Genomic DNA, 17,094 nt, shown 5'->3' with positions numbered 1-17,094 from the left:
CACATTTAAGTAACTAAATCTGTATTTCAGCTGTATTCAAAACCAACCTTTACCTTCAGCATAAGCAATTCTAGTTAAAGACGGCAGAGTAAAGAAAAAAGAACAGAAGAGGCATTTCTCTCCAGAGAACATATAAATCAAATACCAACATGAGAAATTCAGAACTATTAAAAATGTAACTAAAACTTAAAAATTATTTTTTAAAAAATTGAGTAACTAAAATGAGGTTTCTTTTCTGTGTGAACAATTAGACAAAAGTTCTATCAACCTAGAAAACAGCAATACAAGACAATAATGTGTTTTAAAACTCCAGTATTAAAAAAAAAAAACCAACACCACAACAAACCAAACCAAAACCAAATCACTGAATAAGGGATGTGACAGTTATTTTGGAAGCAAGTTCACAGTAAAAATGGGACTGCAATGAATGAGAATCCAATTGGATATAAAAAACAAACAAACAAACAAACAAATCAACCAAGATGAATTTGCTAGTTTGAAGTTTTGGTATGGTTTCTGAGCCTTTTTCAAGTACCAGCAAGTACTTAAGGCACAGGTGAGGACCAGCTCATTTAATCCATTTTTGATTTGATGAAGCCAAACTCATCCAGAACTGATTTCTGTAATTCTTTATATCCACAATTATGTTAAAGTATCTTCAGAAAGTAAAAATCTAAATTGCACAGTTCAAAAGAGTATTTATCCTTGTGCTTTATTATTTAATTCCTTCTGAAGCAAACTCCTCACTCTTTGCATTAGACTCATTTGACCAATCTACAGATTTTAAAGTGACTTCATGCATTTGCCAGCAGCCATAACTGACTTTACTCAAAATTAAGTGAAAGAAAAATGAGAGCTAATTATATTTAAGAAAATTAAGTCTTATTTGGAAAGATGAGATTGTCTCATCTGCCTTAATAAAGTTTTCCTTCAAGTTTCATGGGTGTTTTTTGCACAATCATAAGTGAAATCTCAGTCTTGTGTTGTCCATATTTCCATAATCTGTTGGAGGATTTAATATCAGAATTCATAAAAAAAAATCAGTATAGCTTAAGCCACAATGTTGTTTTTTCAAGCAACATATTTAAACATAGGAAACACAAACTAGAAGAAGAAGTAGTAGTAATGGAAATCATAAAAATATAGGAAATAAAAGCCCAAGATGTCACTGAACCAACTTAAGAAAGGGTAAATTATGCCATTTGTTGTAGAGGAAGTACCTTTCACTCAAAGGAAATCAGTAACAACAACTAAACCTGAATTCCCTGAGGTGCTACCAAGAAACTCATCAGCACTGATTCAGCACATGAAATGGTAAAGCAGTAACAAATTAAAACAGAATATCAAGAAGTCTGAGCATTGTGGCAGCTTTATGAGTTAAGAGTTCCACTTGTGATTACCCCATTGTGCTATGACTTCTCTAAAAGGACTTTCAGCTTCAGTTGAAACAATGTGACACAGTAATAATTCTACCCTAGAATTTGTCTGATTATTCTAATTTCATAATCTCATTTAATTTTATTTAGTTTTCCACACCATGTAAGGTTTTTTTCCTTTAAAGGAAAAAAAAGTGGAGGAAAGATGGCTATACCTCTTACAACTATAAAGTGCTCCAGTTTACTGGCATATTCACATATTCAGAGTTTAAAAGGACTCACAAAAAATCAGCACATGATCAGACATCCTAAAAGTTTAACCACCACCACTGAAACACATTTGCAATATTCTCATTTAACAGCCAAAAGAATACTATTCTGAAAGACCTTTACAAGACAAATGCCTAAGAAAAAGAGAATAAAGCATTTTCTATAACATGTAGGTAACTAATTAAATTTGAATTTAAAATATTTAAAGATCACTCAAATATTTGTGGTTACTAAAGATGTCACACTAATTTTACTTCTTACCATGAAAACTTGTATGTCAGCAGCAGCATCTCAAATATGGGACAGTAACTGGCTTTCCCAGTTCTCACTTCAAGGAGGTGTGCAAGTGCTTTTCAAATCATTACGAAACCACAATAATATATAAAAGTCTAGAAATTAAAACTAGTTTCCAGGACACACTGGTGTAACTATAGCTGGGGGAAAGCCTGCATGTGAAACGAGTTGTGACCTTGTGACTGACTAATGGACTGTTTATGGAAATACTTTTCTCAACAAGTTAATCTTTTACTAGGTACCGGAGTGACCTGACTGTGAACTAGAAGCTGAAGACTCATGTCACCCATTGAATTAATTGCTACATTAAAATGTCAGGCAACCTGAGACAAGCAAAGGGTGACAGAGCCTCAAGCCCATGCAGACATCAGAAAGAAAACACGCCTTTGAAATGTTTTGAACAAGGGTGACTGCAGCCCAGAACCAGTGAAGAACACACGGTCACGTAATCCTGTCCTGGAAAACGAGAAGGCATTTGCATAGTCAGCCTCAGGAACGCTCAGATGCGTAACACAAACTGTATCACTCCAAACAGTCTCCACAGGGAAGGTCACAACTTTCAGAAGACAGACTTCCCATACTTGCTTAGTTATGTCTGGGTTAAGCATTAGCTAGCCAGTCATGCACCTAACACAAAATTATAAACAAGCTGCTGTATGAATATGGAAGAGCAGGGTTTTCAATTCTTACTCCTTGGCTGCCCACTCACAACAACTGAAAGACCAATGCAGTTACACAGAAAGGGTTAAGAATTTTAAATCCTGTCATTATAGATTATTTTAGCAAGTGCAAATAAGTATACAGTAGCCCAACAAACCCTTATCAAAAGTCACCATGGTAAGAACTAACCACTTCCCTTGTGAGAGCCAGCTTCATCCCCTCCCAGTTATAAAAACATGCCATTTATTTGAACATGGAAAGGGAGTAACAGTGCTAGACCCATATTGTCTCATTTCCTATTTCCTTGTAAGTATCAAAATGCAGGTCTTTTCACAATGAGATTCAGAAATGCAATGAAGCATACATTGGGCCTTCAGGAAATAAAGTGAAATGCTGGTTCTCTAAAATTAACTTAATGGGAGAAAAAGAACAAGAGCGTTTTTTCCTCCCACAAAGTGGTTTTAAAGAAACATAAGGAAAGATTGGACAGACTGACAACAACAATTAAAAAAAAAAAAAAAAAAAAAAAAAAGCCAAAACCATGCCTGATAATAACTACACCAAAAAACTTTGCATAATTATTCGTGGTTTCAAGCAAAATTTAGTAGTTTAAAAATATTAATAGCACAAAGTCCATATTCTGTACCTCCACCAAATCAGAAATGTATTTGTCACCATGTCTGATGCACAAATATTTTTAGATCTGGAGGCAATGGTGTCTTCCCAACTAGAGATTAACTGACAATATGAAAAAAAGAGCCTTCCTAAGGCATCAGCTCTGATAACGCAAGTTGGTCCTAAGTAGTATAACCAGTTGAGCTCTTTTGCACAGAGGAGATGTCACATTTCTGAAAATACTGCTATAGTATAAATCAGTCCTGCATCTGGTTTTGGCTTTGTTCTAATCCAGTTTGCCTGCTTACTATTTGTGCAAATCAGAGCTTTAGCACTTTTGGCTCTATGATTCAGAAAAACTTATAGCTTTTGTGACAATGTTAACCAGAGAAGGTAAAGTTCTTCTGTAGTCTATCCCCTCACAAACATTAATGGAACAGACCTGAATTATTTCCCAATAAGCTGGATGAAACAAACTGAGTATTTTTTTCAAAATCTTAAGCCTAACTATTCATAGCTACAAGTCCTAGGCCCATTAAAGAGACAGTCACTATCTTAATTTGACCACCTGCACAACTGTATCCTTTCAATCCAGGTTTTAATCATGACAAACCCATGAGTTTTAGATATTTCACAAATAAGTATGCACCAAAAACTATCAGCATAGCCTAGGCAAAAGCAAACTTAAGTGTGCTAATTAAAACACACACTTCTGTGTAGAGGCTCTGTTACAGCCAGGAGGTCTTGCAGTTTGTAGCACATACTACATAACCAGATGTTGCATCCTTCTTTTTCCCCCCAAAGTTCTACAGAGGTACCGAGTGCCTGAAGCATCAGAGGCAATCCAACTCGCTAACTTTACAAGTCCTAGAAAAGGTTTACATAGCTGCGTGCCACAAGGTGCAGAGAACTTACCCAGCCACTGTGAGTACAACAGATATGGTTGCTTCATCCTGCAGCCAGCTGCTACACAGAGCTGATAGGCAGAGAAAGCTCACTCAGAACACTGACAGAGTCCCGTGTAACTCCAAGATGGGCATAATGGTAAATGCAGGCGCTGATTTTCCTCTGAAGAGGAATTTATGTTTTGAACAAAGCCCACACTAGTTAGTCATGGACTTAGTAATAAACTGCTTTATTTCAGGCTAAGGTACCAATATTACAAATATGGTAGACACACATGAAGTGAACAGTTGCACACAAAGAATACCAATAAAGCCTTATAAGGTTCCTCCACTGTTTAAGGATTTTCCTAGAGGCTCATTCACAAGATTAAAATCTTTTGTCTAAGTCCTAGCTATTTAAGTCTCAACTACTCACGCACATGCAAGTATGTTAAATTCAGTTGAAATACTAATGCATACAGCTAAGCTGCTTCTTGGGAAGAAATACTTTCAAAAAATTATTTGTCAAATTAGAAAAAGTGAAAGACCTATTTTGATGAAGCTCCTATGGAACTCTGTCTACATGATAGAAACTGGCAGATTTCCTACTAGTTCCCCTTGCTAGTTCCTCAACAGTCTACCCGGTAGGCTGAAAGGAAGCCAAAAATCTGAAAGTTCTGGCTGTGCTCTCCCCTGCAGTCTTGATTCCCAGGGTCTACAAGTGGCTTGCCCTGGCACTGGACCTCTATTCTCATCTGCAGTCAATTTTAAAATAAAGGAATGCAGTTTGTATGTAGCTGATTTCAAAGTGTCACAGCAATTCTCCTTCTCCACCTGGCTTTGCTGGGCATCATCGCTAGCAGCAGCAGAACTGTAAAACTCTGCCACAAACATGCAACTCAGAGCAGGTCAGAACAAGCTAACAGTAGAGCATACTAATTTACTGCTGAGACACCAGGGAGAATTAAATACTTCAGCACATTTACCAGGACAAGATGGTTTACTGTTGTACCTGAACGTGCTGGAACTTAACCACACACTGAAAAGACAAATCTTACAATACAGTAGCACTGTTCTGCTTACCATACATACGCTTAACTTTTCATAAAAGAGCTAATCTATACTTCAGAGTTTTCAATATAAATAAGAATTTCAAGATCAAGTATAACTTGTGAGTTAACAAGTGAGTTTAGAAAAATTAACAGTAAGCAGTTTCATTAGTTTACTACTATAGTTTATCCTAGTTCATAGTTTCAATAGTTTACCACCATACCAAGCTTGGTTAAAGACACTATTTTTCTGAGAACTGCCACTTTTCACAAAGGTTTGTGACATTATTAGTAAACTGTATCCCAAAGAGCAATAGCCAAGGAAACTTACTGTCACTGTTTTATTTGCAACAGGCAGTAAACATTTGAATGAGATGTCATCAAGACCTTTTTCAAGGACATGTCAGAGGGCAATGTTCAGATCAAACCTTTCCAACAATATTTTTTTCTTCAGAAAGGGAAGCCCATCCTCTACTGTAGAAAAGAGACAGGATTTGCAGGAGAGTCTAGGAGTCTGCAAAACCTGACTTCTTTCCATTTGTGGAATAAAAGAACCCCTCAGACTGAGAAATTCTTCTTGGCTAAAATAATGAGCGTTTCTCAGGTACAGGGAACACTTGGCATTGTTTTATATTATACTCTGTACTTTCTAAGCCCTTTTCCTATATTTTCCATTTCTAAGAGAGTCAACTTGGACCCACTGGGCTTTGAAGTATCTATACAAGAAAAAAGCATTCTCTTTCAGGATTGAATCCTTTGCTACCAGCAACATAGCAGAAATGAGTGACAACAGTAACCACATTGAACGGAGGATGCTGGCATGCAGCACAAGCCAAAGGCAATGAGCAGGCACAAATCTCCCAGGTTGAACACTCTGCCAACCCACACCTTTCCTCACTCCGCTTCACCAGTGTATCAGTATATGCTAGTTTACAATGCTGAATACATACTTACATGAAAACACCTTATAACTTGGAAAAGATGGAAGATATCTTAGCTTAATCACAAATATTTATTATTTTATTGTGCCCACTCATCACAAAAAAGGGCACTCAGTCTGCATGGTAATCTTCACAGTGAGAGAAACCAAGCAGATCCAACTTTTCCATATTGGTTTGGTATAAGGCATTTCCAAAAGGACAACATTCTAAAAGGACAGCCTTCTAAAAGGCCACCTACATTGCTCCCTGCCAGAACTCTGCATGGCTTCAGGTGTCTCATTTTATACCTTCTTGTCCACAAGCTGGAGGGGAGTGAAGCGGGAAGCTTCTTCTCCCTCTTCTTGTACTACTGGCTTAAAGCAAACGCAGAACAATCTGCATGCCCTTAAGATCTCTGTTCCATGTACTCCTGCCCTTCCTCCCAAGAGCCTCTGGGAAGGGCAAGAAACATGCAGTTGCAACTCAGTAAATTCTTCTCCAGGGAACAAACTCTAACTTTTAGTTAATTTTAGGAAGATGTTTGAGGAAGTGTGTAAACAAAGCTGTGTGGAGCAGAACGTACGAGGCCACCAGTCCAAGCCCTAACCTTGGAGGTTCAAAGAGAAAGCAAGTGATCCTGGTTACTGTGACCCTGCCAGAAACCAGGACCCACCCCCATCAGGCAGATACTGAAAAGCTCGGCTGCATTTAGTGGGCATTTTAGAAATAGTTTCCACACCATGGAAAACCTAATAAAAACCCCAAAGCCCTTGCACTTTCTACAGGCTGGGACATTCGATTTGCCTGCAGAGATCAGGAGACCTACTGTAATAAGCTGTTCATTACAAATCAATGAAGAACTTACAGTTAAAAACCCCCCAAAATCAATCGTAATTCTATCTTTACAGGAGAAGCCATTTTGTGGATCAATATAGAGGAATTACTGAAATATCTTTTTAAAAATAAAATTATGTATATTAGTACAGTTTTAAGAATAACTTCATCCAGCTCCACACAATTAAAAACTAACTCTTCACTATTCCATTTCAAGTATGAACTGTGAAAGAACTTTACTCAACTACAGAAGCCACTTCCTGTGTTTTATTTATATGAATAATCTAACAAAATAATAGGCAAAACAGGTCCTTAATATGAAAGTTAAGTTATCCCAAGTTTTTAAGAATACATTAACACTGACTCAGCAAGCTTCCATGCTAACCAAAACTGCAATCATTTCTTACATAAAGCCAAGAAATCTGTAATCCTGTAGCCTAGAGCTCTGTAGAGGCATTTTCTTTAGTGAAATAACAAACATCTCAGATCTTTACTTATGGAAAGATTTAAGACACTAACTGTAGATGCAATGCTAAAGTTAAAATCCTCAATCAGAGAAAAAAGATTTAAAAGACTATTAATATCAGACCTTGCAACTCCACCATCTAAACCCATGAAAGAAGAAACCAAAAAATAAACAAAAAAAAGATAAACAGAAAAACTGTCACTGACTACACAAGAATTTTCAAACTATATATTCAGCAACCAGAAATTAAAAGTACAGTCATAATTCGAAGCAATAGCAATACTGTCTTAACCATGGTGGTAAACAAACACTAGCCTGCTAGTGTCATAATCTGACAAGCTCAAACTGTTCATGAGCTGCATGCTTCACCACACTTTTACAGATACACATTTCTGTATACATCTCCAAAGGCAGAGCACCTACATATTATCAGAAGGCAAAATATCATCCACTGACCTTAGAAGCCTCCATTTTAAAGAATACTAAGAATTACTAAAATTATATTGTGCAGACATTTTATTTGCAGTAGAATGGGAGGTAATATAAACACTTTGTATTAAAAAAAAACTTAACTGTTTCTCAGTTTGTTATGACAAATTAGGGTTAGGGGGTTAGGGGTTTTTTTTCCCCTTCAGCATTTTAAATATTTAGATCAAGCTCTTTCAGCGTCCAAAAGGAAAAGTCCTGGAGATAGAAACATGATGGTTATATATTCAAAAATCATCAGGCTTCAAGATGGTATTTCAGAGAAATAACTACTGAAATGAAACACATATATGGACACCCTTGAGGGTGAACTGCCTGCTCCCAAAAGTACATGACCATCACTGCTGAGAGCTGAGTAAGAACTCATTTCAGTTTGCTCAAAAGCAAGATGACTGGAGCCTCAAGAAGAGGATGGGGGAGAGCTCAGAAAACAAGATGTCAGATGTGGCCAGATGTCAGTGAGGTCAAGCAGATGCAACCCACTTCTCAGCACTCGATTTCCGCCTTCCATAGTGACCCTGGACAAGGAGCTGCAGTACCAAGAGCAGGGTGGGAAATACTAGGAAAGAACTGAAGTTGTCCAGCATAATAATCACATCAGCAGTCATTTCATTACTAATTTGAATACTAGGACAAGAGAGATGAGAGCAGACAGTATTATGCTGTATTTCCATGAATGATTTGAATAGTTTACACTTCATGGACACAATGAAATATATGGAGACATTGTGAAACAAAGGTAGATGGTCCTGAATTAGAGTTTAATCTCACAAATAGGAATACTCCATGACATTTTAAGTTTAAAGAAAAAAAACCCACTTTCTGCAAACATCTTAAATTATTTAATCATCACATGCTGAACACTATTAAAAAAAAAACCCCACCAAAAACTGGACATTAACAAGCCAAAAAAGAGAGGGACTGATGCCTCTATCACCTTTTATTATGACAATTTGAAAACTATTTCATCCATTTCCAGACAGAACGTAAATAATTTCCAATTTCAAGCTGCTCTTAGATAGCAAGTAAATAGAGCTGCTGTGTTTTCAGGACATTTTACAGCCAAAAGTCAACAAAACTGATCTTCTAAAAGCACACCAACAAACAAACAACTGCAACAAAACAAAGCAAATAAACCCCCAAAACTCAACAAAATCAAAAAACCCAAATCCTACAATCCAAGAATCAGACAAAAAAAAAAGAAACCAACCAAAAACCCACAACCCCTCCCCCCACCAGCAACAAACCAAAGCAAAACCCCCTCAAAACTCCAAACACACAGGAAAAAAATAGTCAAGACACTTCAGCACCAACCAGAACACTCCAGTTCTACTTGTGCAGTGTGAGACTGGAAAGCGGAAGCAACCCTGCAGGCAATACAGTCAGCCTTCGGATAAAGATAAAAAGGGAGGGTAGCAACAGAAAGCAGCTCTCCACTTAACCACGTTCTCCTAGTCATACAGAGACAAGTAATGAAGCCCTTTAAAAGGCTTTTGGCCACTCTGCCTTAAGAAAAAGAATGAACTGTAATTCTAGAGCTTTAAGTGAGTGCACAGCAGATAAAAAGTAAATTAAGATAACCCTCGGGTCTCTGCAGAGAATCCTCTGAGAACACTCGGATTAGCCTCAGAAACTCAGAACTCAAAGCAGATCCATCCTCTTATCACCACTTCTGCTGAAAACTAGCTTTACAGGTTTGTTTAAAAAACAGCTACATGGCAACATATAATTTGTATTTTAAACAAGCTTAAGCCAAGTTTCACCAACACTGGAAGCCAGTGAAAGCCAACAGAAGCATTCCCAGATGCCTGTTTCTACTCCTGCCTCACGCCTCCCTGCAGCAGCATAAATCTCTGCACAGCTGCACCATTACTATTGAAAGCGCTAGTACACTAAAAGGTCTTGTGAAGTTCAAATCCATCATACAGAAGGAAAAACTGGTATTCAAATCTTGTGCTCTACATGTTCAGCCTTTGGGTAAGATACGACTGCACACGTCTACACACAGGTATTGCACTGAGCAGACTTAGACTCCACTGAGTGACAGTGGAGACTGAACCTTTAGTATCACTAAATCCAATGAGACAGAAAGCTCCAGATTAGTTAGTTACAATCTATTTACTTTGCACAGGAACAAAGAAACTGCCATACCCGATCAGACCATTTAAGCAGAACCCTACCACTTGCAATAACTAAGAGTGATCAAAATCAGACATGGGAGAGGGTGACCCTCTTCCAAAAGTACTCCCAAGCCACAGAGCACAGAAGAGGTAGAAAGACAATCTTCTCTCACCACAGTATCCGCTCAAACTGGAAGCAGAAAATTTGGTAGCTTATTTACACAGATGACTACAAACATCAAGCATTAGAGACTTGGACAAAATACATAATTATATTTTACCTTATCTGGGAATAGCCAGGATCAATAATAAGATACTTTTTTTTTTGTTTTACCTTAGCTACATTCTGAGAAGAACAGAAAAAGTTTGCATTTCAATGACAAAGAAATCCTTGGCCATGCTGTGCGATCACTGTAGATGCTCTCCTGTTCTCACTACAACTCCCAATGCTCTGTTAGAAGCATTCATGTCCTCCTTTGAAAGGCAAAGGTGCTACAAATTGAAAAACATGGCTGCAACTGATGAGCTTTTATTAGCACACTTGTACATACAGACAAAACTTCAGTTTTACAGTGTGACTTTGGTGCCTCTAGCATGTGTCAAACGGCAACTGCAGAAAAATACACTATAAACATCTACAAGGGGAGTCTTGCAGCTGACTAGTGTATCCAGCACACACCTTTTCAAACACCTAATTTTCATGGAAGTCACAAAGTCCGTGGTTATACCACACAGATGAACTGCACCATTTATTTCCTTTCATTTTTATAAAAACATGATTGCAGCAATATAAACTAATGCTGTACTTGAGGAAGTAATAAGGCATCTACACCAATTTCAGATACAAACATCATTTTAAGGTCTGTATGTTTTAAATGCATATTGTTAAGCTCACAGAGAAGGAAGTGCATTTTATCTCCATGGATTTCCCTTATGCGACAAGAAATCATACTACAGTTATCAATGAATTCACTATTTGGCTCTTGTTATGAACTAAAACAACATACCGACAGTAAACAACATATATGGGATAAAAGATTTGAAGTGTTTTATCATGTTGAAGCTGCAATTCCTAGGAAAACAGCTCCCTTCTTCTCTTGCAGTGATATAAGATAGCTTAGACCCTTCACTGCTTTTAGTGAAAATATTCACTCTACTGCCTGACATGCAGAATGCTTGGGAGCTGGAAGGAAAAAGGTAATATTTACATCTATAATGCAACAGCAGTCAGTTTCCCTTCTCAGGTTCATTTTGAGACTCAAGAAGTTCTTCCAGCATAAACAGAAATAGAGAATCTATTTAAAAGGAAGTAACTGTAATACCAAAGAGTCTGATAGGGGGACTTTGGAGCAAGCATAATATCTTCTAACTAATAGTAGATCCTTATAGGAAAGTACAACTAACTGCATTCAAAGCCTGCCTGATAATACATTCTTTAAATTATGCCTTTAAGTTTGCGTCTTAATAAATATCTGGGCAACAGCTGCCCAGGCAAATTTAATGTGTATTACTCACATATTTATATGTGAGTAATACACATTTAATATATAAATATACAATATTTATATGTTACTCACATATAAATTCGGCTCTCTCCTCCAGCTGAAAAAAGTCAATATTAAAATGAGGACAGATAGATGTTTTGAATTTTTTAAGCAGCTTGATAAAGTACTACTTGGTCTAATATCTGTTTACTGGTAATACAGCACACAGAATTACTGAGATAGTCTACCCATAAATGAGCATTTATGGGTATTTCTGAAGGACAATCATTGTTAAAATTGTCATGTATTTTCAACTGCCCTTATAATAAACTCAAAGCAGACTCACTGAAATACTTAAGAGAAAAGCTTTTGGCATTCAGTGTTTTCTAGGATTTGTTAACATTCCTAGTCAAATAGCACAAAGCGCTTACAAGTATTTTAACGTGTATACACTCTCAACACACTGACTTGGCAAAATGCAGGTACCTAAAAGTAAGCAAAATTGCCCATGTGAAAAGGAAAAAAATTCCACAGCTGCTTTGTCATTGCTGCTGTGGGACCAACCAGCCAGGATGGACGCAGTGTTTCACCACTGATGCGACATACATTGACCTTCCTGCACCTCCAACGTTGAGCCTGACTCCCACTTGCTATCACCATGAGACTCAGCCTCTTCAAACATATTCTGATATTCTTTTTTTTTTTTCTTGAAAGCCATGAAACTTGATACATTATTAATGCATTACAATATGCAGTACATTACAATATCATGACTTTATAAAAACAAGGATGGTGCTAAGAGTTTATAAAAAGACAAGGCACTCACTAAAACGTGTACATCATTACCGTTCTGCAAAACATTTACAATTTCCTGCTAATCCTTCTGTAAGTACAGAGCCATTTCTTATCTGCACAACCACACCACAACAAGTATTTTACACTGCCCTAGGAACAGGCCAAAATCCATCTGAATTGCTGAGAATACATATAAACAGGACATTGGTCTAGAAAACTGTTCTTATTACAGTACTCCTGTGGTAATTCAACCTTTAAAAAAATACTCCTGAGGTTTGACTGACAGAAGACACAACTAAAAGAACACACAAACCATACGTCCAAACAGGAATTATATTTTTATGAGGTTTAAGTGAGGAGCCAAACTTTAAGGCATCATTAAAATAGGTCCCTGGATGTTAATACTAAGTTCTTAAACTACAGAGTACACACCAGATAAAACCTTACAAGAGATCCAGGTGAAATTGTCATCTTCACATCAAAATTACCTGGTCATACTGCAGTGTCTACACACACGAACACCACTAAGACCCAGCGAGTACACGTTAAAGCTGAAATGTGTACTAAAGTACTTAAACTGCTTCACTGTGGGCTTAAGTTCGTTTCAACATGAATAGCTGCATACAAGTTAAACAGGCAAAATAGTGGCAGATCACAAGAAAGTGGACTTATCAATTAATACATATAGAAGGCAAATATAGGCTGCAAACACCAGGGCACTGAACACAACCACTGCAATTTTTCACCTGGACTAAGCCACGACAAAATTACTTTCTCCTAGAAAAACAGCGAGAATATTTATGCTTCAAAGTCTTCTAACTAAAAGAAATCAGTTCCGCAATATCGCGAAGCTGGAAACTAGAATCTGACTTCGGAGAAGTCGGGGGGAGGGGGGAAGGGGAAAATGAAGACATAATAAAGTCGATTACTCAGTTTTGCAGCAAAGTGCTCGGGCAGCGCCCGGGGAGCCCGCAGAGCAGGCGCCCAGCCGCCGCCCGCAGCCCGGCCCCGGCCCCGCGGGCAGCTCCGCGCTCGCTCGCCCCGCGCCCCAATGGCTGCTGACACATCCGGCCCCGGCCCCGCCACCGCCCCGAGCTCACACTTCAAAGCCTTTCGGGACTCCGGCCGAAGTCAAGCACAAACGCACCCCGCAGCCAGACGGGCCGCCCCCCACAGCTCGGCTCGGCTCCCAAGCAGCCCCGCACCGCTGACAGCTGAGGCCGGCGGGGCAGCCCGGCCCGGCCCGGCCGTGCCCCTCCCTCAGCCCCGGACCAGGTGCCCCGCGGGAAGGCGGGCGAGCAGTGCTCGCCGCGCCCCAGCGCTGCGCTCCGAGGCTGCTCCGCCGCCCCCGCATCCGCTACCGGCCCGCGGTCAGGGGGGAACGGGGCGGCGGAGCCCGCCCGGAGTCCCGTTCGCGGGAACAGCCCCGACGCCGCCGCTGTCACGCAGCGCCCGCCGGGACCGACCCTTGCCCGCCCCTCCAGCCGTAGGCGCCCCTCACCTCGCGGCGGGGGACGGCTCCATCCTCCGCTCCGCGGCGGGGTCCGTCCCCGCCGGGCTCCCCGCCGGCAGCGGCTCCAGGAGCTCGGCGCAGCGGCTGGGGGAGGCAGCCGGGCTGACGGGGCTGGAGCGCGGCGGCCCGGGCAGGTAGTGGAGCAGCAGCGTCTCGGGGGGCTCCGGCGAGGAGGAGGAGGAAGAGGAGGAGGCGGCCGGGGCGGCGGCGAGGAAGAGGGGCGCCTCCGGCAGCCGGTCCAGCTCCACGCTCCGCACTTTGCGCAGCTGCTTCCGTCTCCAGTCAGAGCGCTGTTCTCGGCTGCCGCCGCCCGCCTCCCGCAAGAGCCCCCCGCCGCTCCCGGCGACGCTCCCCGCCACCACGCCGCCTTTCAGGCTCCCGCAGGCGGCGGCGGCGGCCGCCTCCGCGCCGCCGCCCGAGGATAATCCCGATGACGAGGCGCGATCCCCCGCCGCCGCCGCCATTTTCTCTGTCGGGTCACATCGGGCTCCCAAGCACCGGGGGCCGCCGGCGGACAGCGCGCTGCGCAAACGGCGCCGCCTGCGCAAACGGCGTAGGGCGGGGGCGGACGGCGGGCGCGGATTGGCGGCGGCGGGCGCCGGGGGCGGGGCCGCGCCTGTAGGTGCCGCGGAGCCGCGCCCCGCCCGCCCCCGCGCAGGTGTCGGGGCGGGGCGGGAGCCGGGCGGGAGTCGCGCCCGCCGCTGCTGCTGCTGCTCCGCGGGGCCGGGGCGGGGGCTGGGGCTGCGGCTGCGGCTGCGGCCGGGACTGGAGCCGGACGGGGTCCGTCCGTGCGGCCGGGCCGAGCCCGGGAGCCTGTGGAGGCGCCAAGCGCGGCCCCGCCCCCACGCGGCCCTCCCCACGTGTGGAAGAGCTGCGGGGGCTCCGGTGGCCCCGAGGCGAGTACGGGCGGGCGGGCCGGGCTCCCCCGAGCGGGGCGCGGAGGAGCCTTTCCCGGATCTCGGAGCGCTCCCGCTCGCACCCACTTAATGTGAGCCTCTCCTGTCCCCAGCATTGCCCTGGCAGCCGGCGAGCGGCCGGCAGGAACGGAGCGCCCGCGGTGCCTCGCTGCGTGCGGCCGAGGAATCGCCTCTCCGGTGTGCCCCTGCTCACCTGGTCGTCCCTCTCTGGAGCCAGTAGGAAATTAAATGCACATCCTCGCTCGCAGCCTCCGCGCGTCCTTCGCCGGGCTGCCCTCAGTGGGCCGGCGCCGCTGCCCCCATGCTCAGGTCGTCTTTGTCCGTGTCTGCAAACGACGGAGAAGCGTTAATGTCCCGGAGCGCGCCCGCCTCCATGTGTGCGCAGGAATGCACATGCAGATGGGCTATACCCTGCCACGCACACCTACCGCTGCGGCTGTTTCCTGAGAGACTGCGAGACAGAAGAAAGGCAGGAGACATCACATGACCGAACCTTGGGAGGTTCAAGTAAATTTTCTACTTGTCGGGATTTTCGCTCGACCGCATTGGGGTGGTTTTGCTTTTTGATCTGAGATGAGAAAACGAAAACCGAATATTGCTGTGCATACAAGGTTGTTTTCAAAACGGTGTGGTCTTTAGATAAAGTAGAAGTCACACAGTTCAAAGCACTTAAGATGAATGTTTCAGGCTTATTTCTCAGAATTTGGTGTAACATCCAGGTGTAACATTAACTAAGCGTCACAACAATGATTATTAGTATGGTCAATGTGCTAGGATCAGTGATTTCATCTGAAGTACCGGTTGAGTGAGAATTACCGGTTGAGTGAGAACAGAAAGCAGATTCTTTCTTGCCTTTCATATATCATCAGAGGCTGACCTAAACATAGGGTCTTTGCTGGAGGATGTGATGAGGAGATAGGAAGAAGTTTTTCCCTCTAGACAAAAGCCTGAGGACACTCTTTGTGCTGTATATTCTTGCAGAATAATATCAATAGGTAAGGCCTTGAGCGAATTATTTAGGTGGTCTGCCAACATGCCGCACCACCACTGTCCTTGTGCGAGTTTTTCAGTGAAGGACGCTGTGAGAAGGTCAGTTGAATTCATTGTCATCTTGCAAGTATGGGATAAGCAGATCATCTAATATTCTCCTGTAATGTACAACTCAGAGATATAAATTAATTCTGAGTTTCATAATGGTAGTATTTGACAAGCCTCTGCTGCAAATTAGAGAGTTTTCTGGAAGATTCCTAGACCAAGACACATTGACAAAGTGAGAATGTTACTCATGGGAATAAGATAACAAAGTATCCACTTTGTAGACACAGCATGAAATAAGTTCCATGCAAATCAGTGCACTATTATATCTTTTAAAATATTCCTCTCTGCCATAAAATCACATTTACAGAAAAAAGAAAGAAAATAACCACACAAACCCCTATGCTTTTAAAGACATTTAAACAGAACAAGAAGGTGACTTTCAGTATTTTATAAATGCTCATCAAATGGAAGAGGAATGTCCCTTTGAATAGTGATTGGTTGGAATAGAACAGAATTGATTGGTTGGAATAGAATACAGAGAAGAAGAAGCACATCTTCAATAAAAGTAAATCTAATGGGAAGGGTGTATACAACGCGTATGACAGGTCAAGGGGACAGCTCTCTCAGGGTGTAAAGACTCCAACAGGGGAGAAGGAAACAGGAAATTCAAGGAAAATGTCAGAGTGGCAGTGGGGTACTGAGGAATGTGCATGAACACTGAGGTGAAATGTTTTCTGGAAAGCAGCTAAGAACAGGGCAAAATATAAAATACAGGGACAGTGGGAGGCGCCACTGTAAGAAACAGCTAAAAGGAGACAGATGCTGTCACCACTCCTGTTAAGGCATTACTTTGCCTTTTGAGTAAGGCCAGTGCTGTCAAGGGTTTGCATTACTTTTGGATAAGATGCAAAGTGGAAAACCCTTAGTATTCTGTCATTTAAAAATGCATGGCATGCCTTGTAATGGTTATTTATCCTTTCATTACTGTCTGAATTTCAATTCTAATAAAGTACATTCTGCCTATAATCCTTATATTCACCTTATTTTTTTTCAAAAATGTGTTTCTCCACAGTGCCTTGGCCAGAGAAGGAAGCAGAGTGGATAATAAAACCCACCTTCCGTTCCTCATTCTGGAACACTATGTAGTGTACTGCTGGCATGCAACACAGATTTATGCACAATATAAATGCTCTACCACTTTGAAATCAGAAATTGAACATGCTGGTTGACATCTGTGTTTTCTCATTTGCTCTTAAAATTTTTTGCACTTAAATAAACAAGCTGACCTGATTGAAAAAAAAGTGCAAAACTTACTGAAGAGCTCTGAAAGACACTCAGTTACCTCTTGCACAAATTATTTCCCAGTCCATCTA

General features: G+C 42.0%; 1 protein-coding gene across 4 annotated transcripts in view; it reads right to left on the bottom strand.

Annotated features, from left to right (window-relative positions):
• MAP3K1 (mitogen-activated protein kinase kinase kinase 1) overlaps nt 1–15,019 on the bottom strand; it is a 59,133-nt gene extending 44,114 nt beyond the window's left edge. Inside the window, exon 1 of one of the 4 annotated variants that reach the window (XM_074532394.1) lies at nt 14,877–15,019. Coding sequence is in view for 2 of the 4 variants with exons in the window: in XM_074532390.1 (XP_074388491.1) it covers nt 13,755–14,230 (476 nt within the window). In the remaining 2 variants the exon portion in view is untranslated. Of the gene's footprint in view, nt 1–13,353; nt 13,718–13,754; nt 14,308–14,876 lie in introns of those variants that run through there. The other 3 variants (XM_074532390.1, XM_074532392.1, XM_074532396.1) reach the window with 3 other exon arrangements.
• Nucleotides 15,020–17,094: the final 2,075 nt, after the last annotated feature.

The sequence above is a fragment of the Zonotrichia albicollis genome, chromosome Z (genome assembly GCF_047830755.1).
Source record: "Zonotrichia albicollis isolate bZonAlb1 chromosome Z, bZonAlb1.hap1, whole genome shotgun sequence".
NCBI lineage: Eukaryota > Metazoa > Chordata > Aves > Passeriformes > Passerellidae > Zonotrichia > Zonotrichia albicollis.
The sequence above is the reverse complement of the archived record's forward strand: the minus strand, read 5'-3'. Positions and strand labels throughout refer to the sequence as shown.